At 39.4% G+C, this 11503-nt stretch overlaps 1 protein-coding gene across 3 annotated transcripts in view; it reads right to left on the bottom strand.

The window, feature by feature from the left end:
* The window catches only part of LOC101851287 (MFS-type transporter SLC18B1), a 43416-nt gene that overhangs the window by 16746 nt on the left and 15167 nt on the right, over positions 1–11503 (bottom strand). For all 3 annotated transcript variants that reach the window (XM_005104727.2, XM_035971419.1, XM_005104728.3), the window contains 5 exons: positions 7505–7652; positions 6450–6518; positions 4850–4940; positions 2843–2979; positions 154–252 (listed from right to left, as the gene is read on the bottom strand). In XM_005104727.2, coding sequence (XP_005104784.1) covers positions 154–252; positions 2843–2979; positions 4850–4940; positions 6450–6518; positions 7505–7652 — 544 coding nt within the window. The remainder of the gene's footprint in view (positions 1–153; positions 253–2842; positions 2980–4849; positions 4941–6449; positions 6519–7504; positions 7653–11503) is intronic.

Below are 11503 nucleotides of genomic sequence, written 5' to 3'. Positions count from 1 at the left end.
CCCCTTTCCCCGCCTTTCTCTTTCCCCACCCCCTGATCCCCCTCATCTACCGATCTCTCCCCCTCCAACCTCTCCCCATAAAATACAACTCTCTCCGACCTCACTCCATCTTCCCGCACCACTCACACCAACAACACTCAGAACACAACTTACCTTCGAGTCGCTGATGTAGCCCCACAAAGGGGCAGTGATTCCATACAGACCCGGAACCACCACAAACACCAGACCCACCAAACCAGTGGACAGTTTGAACTGTAGAAAAAAATCATAACAACAGCTTCTTTATTTTTTTATTTTGTTCTAATAAGCACTTTACAACATTTGCAACACATTTAGGTCATGTAGGCGCTGAAGATTAGAGGTGTTACAAGACAGTAGCAACCCCCCCCCCCCCCCCAAAAAAAACCCCCCCCAAAAAACCCAAAGGAAGAGAGATAAGGACAGTACATTTTTGGTTGGAAAACAAGCGTGATTTCCAGTTCAAAGGGTAAAAGAAAACATATAAGGTATGCAGACAAGATGAATTACTTCTTGAACTCTAGCCCTACGGAAATTGGTACGTCAAATCTATAGGTGCAGTTTGAACAATTTATAAGTATGAAATAATATAAGACATGTTAAACTTTAAGACAATGGTATCGATTGAAAATCTGTTAAACTTTAAGACAATGGTATCGATTGAAAATCAATAAATCTGTTTCCATTGCGGATTTTCGGCCTATATATCTATTCTTGGACTGCGAGAAGTGACTCATTTTGTCAGCATGCTTCCCGCATGTATACACATACATACGCATACATTACTTTTACTTTTTCCTTCCTCTGGTATCCTTAGGATGTCGAGGGGAGGTGCAAGTTTCGGTCCTGTGCTAGGTGTGTAGCGTCTGTGATAGATATGTTGTTGTTCCAGGACCTTTTTAACCCCATGCAGCCAGATCTTTCTTGGTCTTCCTATTGATTTGAAGCTGGATTCTCGGGTGTTGTAAGCTCTAGCTGCTAGTTGTTTCTGGGGCATTCTGGTTAATGTCCAAACCATTTGACTCTTTGACGCTCTATGAATTTTATTACTGGTAGCATTCCAGTTTGCAGATGTATGGTTTCGTTTCTTCTGCGGTGTCTTCTGTAGACGTTGATGGTTTTGCGGAGACACCTATTTTCGCATGCATTGATTTTTGTTTCTTGCGCCATGTTTAGAGACCATGTTTGGCACTGGTATGTTAAAGTATGTATGAAGATGCAACTAATGAGCTGGGATTTCACTTCGGTGGGGATGCTCTTGTGACTGAGCAGGGGCACTAGCTGGTAAGTCACTGCATTTGCCGTCCTAGCTCTTGTTTCTATTTCTTTTCCCAAATATAAAAATTCCTCTACTTGTTGGAGCTGTGTTCCATCAATAAGAATGTTGAGTTTCCATGGGTTTCTGCTGACCTTCATAACTTCTGTTTTTGAGAGGGAGATTTTCAGATTCAGGTGTTTACATTACTCATTAAATTTTGTGGTGTGTTTTTGTAATTCCTCTTCATCTGTATTTAATATACTCTGGTCATCCGCAAATAGATGTTTGTTCAGTTCAGTGATGTTGTCATTTGCTGTTTTCGTGATCTTATCCATGTAAGTGATGAAGAGAAGCGGAAAGAGAACACACCCTTGTCTCACCCCGGATCTGATGGAGAACCAGTCTGATAGTCCTTCTGTTGATCTTACGGCACACAGACTGTTTTTATAAAAAGCCACGATGTTCTCCAGCAATTGCCCTCTTATACCATATTCCTCTAAGACATCCCAAAATTGACATCTATCTACCCGGTCAAACGCCTTTTCCTGATCCACGAGACGATATTGAGGGCTTTGTCATGTGCAATGGCAGTATCACAGAACTGTCTTAATGCAAAAAATAGCATCAGTATAGCCCTTGCCTTTTCTGAAGCCACACTGGGATTCACTGAGTTGAGTCTCGACAATTGTCTCATTTTCATTTCCAGTATCTTGGCAAACATTTTGCCCCCATGGTTGAGAAGGGATATTCCTCCGTAATTTCCATAGTCGCTTTTGTTACCTTTCTTTTCCCAAATAGGTACAATGACAGTTCGTTGCCAGTCATCAGGTGTAGTTTTTGTCGCCCAGGCCAGGTTAAATATCCCCCATAGCCAGAGCTCACCGATATGATATGACCACATAGCTGGATCTCTTCAGCTGTGATGTTATCAACGCCTATCGGTTTGTTTGTGGCGCTTTTCTTTATAGCATGTCGGGTTTCACTCAGCAGTATTGATGGTTCTGGAGTGGTCTTTTAGGTGAGAAGTTGTTTGGAGTTGTTTCTCCAGGAGGATTCAGCAGTTCCTGGATATGGCGTTTCCAACTTTCTTTAATCGCATTCATACACGAACAAAACATGCAACTGTACAAATCACGTAGACACAGACAATATTATTTTTTCCTTTCTTTCTTTCCGTCTTATTTTCTGTTGCTTAATCTGCCTCTCTCTCTCTCTCTCTTCCTCCCTCTCCCTCTCTCTCTGTCTCTCTCTCTCTCTCTCTTTGTCTCTCTCTCTCTCTCTCTCTCTCTCACACACACACACACACACACACACACGCACAGACATACACACCTACACACAGACACTCACATAGACCTACACACACACAAAAACAAACATGTGCACAGAGATAATTTCTCCCTTTCTTTGTCGATATGTTAATGTTACCTCTCTCTTTTCTCTCTCTCCCTCCCTCCCTCCCTCTCTCACAGACACATACACAAAAATCACATCTGCACCCATCAAGGCATTTTTCAAGGAGACTTGAACCTCACTCGGACCACTCGTCCTATACAATACACCAACCTTGTCTAGATGTTTAGCGAGGGTTGGGTCCAGAAAAGCTATGCCACACGCACCAGCCAAGATGGTTACAATAGCGATCAGAACCATTGGGCTCCGAAGCAGACCAAAGACCGACCCTTTACGCTTCTGGAAAAAATCTGGGGAGGAAACAGAGACATTTTAAAGGCAGCACAAGAAACTTCATTAACTACTAACCTCTAAGGAACTACACATATTTTTTTCTTTACCCTATTGACACAATTTGAAGGCAGTGGCTATGGATTAGACATAATTTCAGGCAGCCCAGCAGCTGCATGACAAAGAAAGTGTTGGATTGGAACCCACGGGATAAGAGATCATGGGAGAAAACCACATGGAACCTGGAGAAGAGTCACAGAGAATTTAAAGTTTTAGTAGAGGTTTTACGGCGTTCGCAACTACATAAGGTCATATGAGCGCCAGAAGATTAGAGGTGTTACAAGAGAGTAACACACATAAAAAAGAAGGTGGGAAGATAAGGACGATAGATGCTTGATAGGAAAGAAGAAGCAAACCACACCCGAGCACCTGCCAACCACCCACTCACAGAAAATGAGGTACAGAAAATTGGGAAGATGTGGAATAATACCAAGACGCTAGCCCAGGATAGAGAAAGGTGGAATCTGATTGTTCTATGCCAGTACCCTGATGCCCGGTGAGAAAGGCAGTGACCGACACAGTTTCGATCATTTGCAAGATGGGTAGCTTTGACATGTCTGCAAGGGCCAATCTGGCACTGAGAGGGACACAGTACCCCATGAGAAAGACAAAGACGCTTGCTTAAACAGACTTCTCCAAGCAGGAATCAAACTAATATATCTGTCAAAACAAACTGAGCAATTTTATAAGATACCACTGAAGACAAATGAAATACCAGGATGAGACAAGAGGTGTTAAGAAGCCAAACTCAAATGACAAAGCCAGTGATTAAATCATATATATCAAATGCCACAATGAATTATTTTTTTACAGAGACGTCACAATACCGCTTACAAATTACAAAGTTTAATAACTGGGATTTACTAAATGGGGTCAAATACATCGTCTTCATAACAAACAGCAACTACTTACGCTGCGGTGAAATTCACAGCACCATCACCAACAGATTTAACCTGATAATCTATTTGCATTTTCTTTACTAAGTAAAATAATTTTGAAATCAAAATAAAATAAACCAAACATTTATTGACTTCCTCAAGAGTGACATTTCCTTCTTCAGAATTACAAAGTTCTATCTGACTTGTTTGGCCGTTATGACTGACAAAGGCAACGAGGTCAAAAAGAAAATGCTCTATCTGCTTTATCAAAATCATAAGGATATTCGGAGTCATTATCAAATTTTGACGTCAAATTTCTCCAAACTAGGTACTGAGCAGATAGAACTTTGTAATTATGAGATAGTGATTTACTGGTCATTTGGTCTTTCACACAAGTGACAATATACTGGATTAAAACAACAACAGCAACAATAACTTTTGTTTTAGCTAGAATTTAAAGGTAAATGAACCACCATTGGGTCATACAAGTGCTGTTGATAAGAGATGTTATAAGAGAATAATTTATACAAAAAAGTAGGAGGAGAGTTAATAACGACCAACGTTTGATAGGAAAGAAGCAGCAGACCACACCAGAGCACCCGCCCACCACCTACACAATAATTACATAAGCATGATAGCAACAACAGCCTCAAAACTTACAAAAACATATCTTACAAGAGCATAATTAAATATGTCTCCCTCACATCATTTACAGAAATCTTTAGACCAATATATCAAGTATATTATAAGTTTAGTAATAACATCAATATTGTATGTTCTTCTTTCTTTAATTCTATTACTCTTACATAAAAACCAAAGTGTCACCGTTGAAACAACATACTTTTTAATATTATGATTCTTTACTATATTCTTAAAAAACTCCAACAAAAACAAGGACTGCAAAAAAGTAATAAAAATTAAAGTTTTAAAAAAAAAGGTAATCAGGTCTTACTTTGAGGAGGAGGCAGGAACTTGGAGAGAAACAGACCATTGAGAATAATCAAAGTTCCGATCACAAAGAACGGTACTCCATAGCCACCAAGCTGAAAAGACAACAAAAATTGTTTATACCTGCTTATGTCAAACCTGAATCCACCATAATAACAATAAGTTTTCTTTTCTTTCCAGTCATTTTAATAATTTAGACAGCTGAAGTCCCTAAAATTCTATTATCATTGCTCAACTCCAAAGCATGGAAAGTAATGCTCCACGTCTTAAAGGTAAAAGCACTAAAAAAAATACACTCTAAAAATTTAGATGGAAATTGAAGTTGTCTTTATTGCTATTCCAACATGTCAATAGTTTGTACAATTTATACAAGTGCCATGTATGAATAATTGTTTGTTTTTGTAAAGTGTTTTACAGCGCTCGCAACTGTATACGGTCATATGAGAGCGCGGGACACACCTAATATTTTCAGTTGGTAGGAAATTTTGAATTTTGCCCGGGTGGCGGGCGAAGACTACTCTTATCGATTTTAGACCACCAAGGAATCTTTAACATGCGCAACTTGCACACGCGCCCTCCAAGATTTTTCACCCTTGTCGGAGAAGGCTAGGTGTAGATCTTTCCTACCAGAAGATCAGGGGTGTGGCAGAAAGACAGCAGTAAGGAGGAGCCAAGGAGTAGCAGTAGAAAGGCTGCAGAAAGAGTCAGGAGCCCAGAGGAGGGGGCAAAGGAGGAGAGGGGGCGGGGGCAGAAAGTGGAAATGAAAGCAGACAACAGAACATTGCTAGAGAGCAGGAAAGGAGGTGAAAAGAAACAATTTTACAGAAGAAAATTTTTGGGTCGCTACCCGGATTTGAACCCTGGACCTTTGAATGAGAGGCGAACACCTTAACCTCTAGGCCACGAGACCCCCCCCTATGAATAATTGAGCCATGTGTGGATAAGAGAAGTAATAAGAACAATTGCAGAAGCTTATACTGCCTTCTGTACAAGAAGCTTTTCTCTGCTGAGCATCTCATAAAAATCACTATGGGAAGCTATATTAATAATAATACTTAATGTCACTTCTATAGCGCATTTTCACTAAGACAGCGCTCAAAGCACTTTAATTTAGAATAATACGAAGAACACAAGAATCATACGCGTCCACTAGTGATCCTTTCTCTCCCTCTCTCTCTCTCTCCCACAAAAAACTTGCATACACACACATACACCCCAACCCCCCTTCTCACATACACATTGATTATATTCCCTTCATACATTGGCTGTCAGAGAGCTTTACGTAATACAAGCAAGTCTACAACCATACTAAGATGTGTCTATCATCTCTCCAGTGAGCGTGAAGCCTCCATCCCATTCACCATATGCAGGGCTAGGCTACATCATAAACATATCAATGTTTCACATATCGTGTACAGGTGAGTTATAATCATTGAGATGTTTGATATGAGTTTTAAAAAAGGCATATCAAGACAAGAAATTTATTTAGCTCCAGGAAAAGGTTATCCAGACAGACAAAAACAACAGAGGTATTGTAAAGAAACAGTACTGGCACCCCTAGAAAAATCCACAATTTGTACAAGGGGAGACAAGTCAAGCCATACCTCATAGAGACCTCCTCCAACGGCAGGGCCCAGCATCAAACCGATCCCATTGGCTGTTTCTAAAATACCCTGAAATAAATATTAAAAACTGTAAAGCATCTAAACAAAAAGCAAAAAAAAGCAAAAAAAAAAGCAATTGCATTCGAAAAGTTACTGGCACATTTGACCTTACAGCCTGCAGGGAGCATACCATTCTCATTTATAGTTTTTGTCTCTGCCAGTTGCAACAACTTATTTCTAGCACAATGGACAGAGAGCAAAGCACCCTTCTAGGAATGAAACTTCAATCCCAGCAAACTGGGAATCGACTTCATAATATTTTTTTCTCCAGATTTTTTTCCCTTCTATTTGAGCAACCTCTCTAAACCAAAATCCTGGTTAAACCGAAGAAAATTCAGTGTGGCCCACAGATTTCAGTTTAAGCAGACCCTGTCCTGTATATCCTTATCCTTCTGTCGTCATATTTCAGTAAAGATTTTTCCATCAATATGTCTGGTCTGTGTGTCTGTCACTGGTAAATTAATCATAATGTGTGCTCGAGACTAAGGTATATTTATGCCTTTAAGTTCACAGTGTCAAGAAAGTTAATGACAGTTACTGCACTGTGTCCCTGAGAAAGACACACCAACCCTTACTCAAACCCAAGGCACTGCACTTCTCCATCTAACAATGGCGCATTAGTGAAGTTGCTCTTCGTGCAGTAATGGTATTTACTATGAAAATAGAAGTGCCCACTGACGTAAGCATTACATGTCATTGTCACCTAATTTCTAAATAGCAATAAATCAATGTCGGGGTACAAAACTTTAAAAAATGCCAAATTGCATCCAGCCATCAAAATCAAAGAGGTAATTTTTTTAAAAATTATCTTTTCTTTTATTAAACAAAGCAGGCTTTCCTGCATCTCTTCTTTTTCTCCCCTCCACTGCTTCCCTCCCTACTCCCCCTCCTCTCTCATACTATGCCCCATTTCCTTTCCCCTTTACTCAAACTTTCCGTCCTCCTCCTCTGTACCCCCCCCTCCCTACTCTCCCCGCCCCCCCCCTTTAACTCACAAAGACAGTGGCGATGTGTTTGGGGAACTCATTGGAGATGATGGCAAAACTGGCAGTGACGTAAGCGGAAAGACCCAGAGCCTCGATGCAGCGGCACAAAAAGCACATGACGATGAAGGGCGTACCAGGAGGACACTTGTCTAGTAAACTGAGGACAAAAAAATAGATGATAAATAGTAGAGTAGGGTGTTACAATCTTATTGCAACATACCACCCGTCATTCAACCCATTGTTTCAACACACTCCCAGTCATTCTTTCCCCACTCCTCTTCAAATTAAACAAAACCTTCTGCTCAAAGAAATGGCTAAAACATGTTGAATGATCTATTTAAAATACTGGCCAATCAAAAAATTCAATATCAGCCAAAGAAACACAGGTTCTCATTAACCAATTCAAACTCTAAACATCACATTGTCTGTTAAAGCTTCCACCAATAACAGTTTCATTGCAAAAAAAACTCTAATAATGAATTGAATTGTTATTTACAATGTTGGCTAATTGTGACATTTTTCAACAAATGTCCAAATCACACCGAATCGAAGACTTGGTGTGCAATATGCTCAATTCAGATGATTAGATAAGTAAAAATCAATAATTGCTCTTACTTGTTCTATGTTCAGTTTGGAGTGTTTTGCAAAGCCACGGGCATGTGTTCACACTTTGTCACCCTCAAATATTGACTTTTACAGCCAAAATGATGGTAAATATCAAAGGTCGTGGTAAAGAAATGACATTTAGTAAATCGTCACTTTAATATAATTCACAAATTATCAGTCATCTTAAAATTTAATGTGGGATTTGTTGGGGTTTTTTTTGGAAAGGAACCAGTTCTCGTGGAGTAGGCAACACTGGCAATATGGGCTGACAGGCATTTTGTTTGTTCTTTTCAGAAACAAGGTCGTCCTTTTACGATGGACTGAATTAACTTGGCCTTTTTGTTTATAGTAGTCATATGCTAGACTTCTATGCCGATTCAAGAGACAATCGACAAAATTGCAACGAGCATAATATGACAAAACTGAAAAGCTCTAACAAAATTGCTGACCTATGCTATTAATTATAATATTTCTGAAACACCTTTGATTTGCTGGCAAACCACCTTTTCTAAACTATGATTCTGTATTTAACAGAATAAGTATGGGAGAGCAAGAAGTGGAGTCATTAACTACATATGAAGGAAAATGAATGACCAGACCCTATATATATATATATATATATATATATATATATATATATATATATATATATATAATAAATGCATTATTATTAACAATCTTCGACAGCTTTGTTAGAAGAATACCAGTTGTTTGTGATTCTGGCTGCAAGAATTGGTATTAAAACTTGAGTGTGTGTCAAGGATGTGGGTACAAGCACGCTGTTGTAAGTGTGTGTGAGAAGAGAGAGCTGAAACGTCTCATGGCAAGCTCCAAGTGGAGCTGCTGAAGATACCAGACACAGATAACGAATGTGTGTATGTGCATGTATCTTCTCTTTAACCTAAGCATATTTTCCCCCCATGGATTACATGGCACGTTTATATATATGCCTTTCCAAAGCCAACTCAGGCTGAATGGGATACAACGTGTCAGCAGACAGATATACTTGATATGATAACAGTGCCGAATCTGTGTTCCTTTAATTTTGGCGGGCTGTATGCTGCTAGGTCAGCGTGACCCGGGTCAGCAGCCAGTCAGTCTACCTGTGCTCACTCCACGCGCAGGATTACATACTATGGCAATTTTACACAGTTTTGTTTCAACTCTCACCAATGGCAACAGAGCTGTCAACATACAAGAAGCATTCCACCAATGAGATTTTATTTTCAATATCTTGTTTGTGAAAACACTAACAGAAATATCTAGAATAGTTTTTTTTAGCTACATTGACCGAAGACAGCTGTCTTAGCTTCATAGTTATGTAACAAAAATGTAGTTTCTGAAATTCATTAAAACTCTCTCAGACTAACGACAACACATGTGGGTATCCCCATTCCAAAGAGCATTTTAGTCAGAAGAGCAGTAATCCACATTTGTGGATTTTCGTTGATCACCCAAATTTTAAGTGCCTGTGACGGAATTTCGATTATAAAACATCTTTTATTTTTTTATATTATTATGAGCCTGTTTACAGATTATGTACAATACAGTAAAACAGGCATATCTATGGGACCGTGGATGGTTGCTTAGCTCACGCAGCCTTGAAATGTAATGTTTATGTTGTTTGGAGCAAACGTGCGCTCATTATATGACGTAGTTTCTTCTTTCTACCATGGCGTGGTCTCGTTTTTTTTGTATCTTAGTGTATGGCACGCAAGTTCAGCCAGCTCACAGCATCACTCGATTGTTAACAGCCAAAACATAAATCTACCAAGCCTTAAGCAATCCATCTTAGATATTAGAATTATAAAACTAACATTTACTGTTTGGATCATTCATTTCTACCCTGCCTGGCGTTTATTTTATTCATATACAGGTTAGTCAGGGGCAGAGTTACACGGAGGTTTGTGATACTGAAAACTTAGTTGACAATTGGCTGTTTACAAAGGAGGAATAGCCTTCTGTGCGTACACTAAGAGTGAATTCTTTCAATAGACAGGTGGCAAACTGACATGATATAGGAAAACATGGTAATCTTTTATCGTAGTTCGACTGTCAAATGTACACCCTATGAGTTGGCAGTGTCTGACCAGACCTCATGCTTTTAAAGATGTGGATGACGTGGCCTTCTTCGTAGTGTCACAAATCTTTGGTGTATTTCTGGCACTGTCATCCAGTTTTTTATTTTATAAATGTGAGGTATCGTGGTGAAATGCGACCCCTTCTGCGTTCTAAATTTGCATTGGACATTCTCTTGGGCTTTGATGTTTGCATCACAACTGACTCACAGACAGTACATTAAAAAACTATGTGTTCAGTTTGCATGGAAAAGATAGGACATATAAAGAAACATTGCTATCAGGGCACTATAACCACCTGGTTGTTCTCAAACTACTCTTATTGCTCGTTTTCACAACAGTTTACACCCCCCACTTATAAACATTGAACCGGTAAAGTAGCACCCATTATACATTCATATCGTTCTGGGTGTAGTTCTGAACCACTAGCGTTTGCTGGAGGCAGCGACACACAAAACAGACATACAGCTAAAAAAGCAATCAGAGGAAGACTTTAAAGGAGATTCATCGTCATTTTGCACATATGGCAAAAACTGAAGTCGTGGGGAGGAACTAAACGGGGAGGATTAAATATTTAGAAGGTTGCGTCATACTTTCTGATGCTGAAGAAGAGAGAATTAACTTCCAAAAACACATGACTGAGAAAAAAGGCACGCGGTCTGAGTCAGAGCATGAACCCCTTGGCCCAAGGACTGACCCTATCTGTTCTCATTTAGACACCATACTTGACTCACACAACATCACACCGCTGGTATATCACAGCCGCTCTTTCATTGGCAATCACTGCCACAAATACATCATGATTCGGGTTTATAAAGACCTCACTGCACTTATTGTAAAAGAAACAGTAGAAAACACCCATAACCAAAACATAATTGACACCGCTCACACGCTCAGAGAAAAATTCAATCAATTAAACAGCGCATTTAGGGGCATTCACATCCACATCTCACACAGCCAACCAGTGTCTAAAGACAGACTACTGCACTTTGACTATTGTGATGCAATCTCAGCACCTCATGTCAAGTCCAAAACTATTATCCAACGTGCCTCCAACAAAGAAAAAAAGGTGACACTGCAATCAACTCTTCACTACTTCAAAACATGGACTTCGCACAAAAACAACAAGTGAGTTTTGATACTTGACCATTTCTGGTGTATTTTATGGGAATTTGAAGAATTTGGGGGTTTTGTTTTATTGAAATTTTGAGTAAAAAATGTACACCCCCCAAGTTCAATGTTAAAATATGAGTCATTTTTGGAATGCTATATATATAGATAAATTTATCGTTATTTCATACAATTTTGCATCTTTCTCAGTGAG

The sequence above is a fragment of the Aplysia californica genome, unplaced genomic scaffold, assembly GCF_000002075.1.
Source record: "Aplysia californica isolate F4 #8 unplaced genomic scaffold, AplCal3.0 scaffold00433, whole genome shotgun sequence".
Taxonomy (NCBI): domain Eukaryota; kingdom Metazoa; phylum Mollusca; class Gastropoda; order Aplysiida; family Aplysiidae; genus Aplysia; species Aplysia californica.
This window is presented reverse-complemented; position numbering and strand designations above follow the sequence as displayed.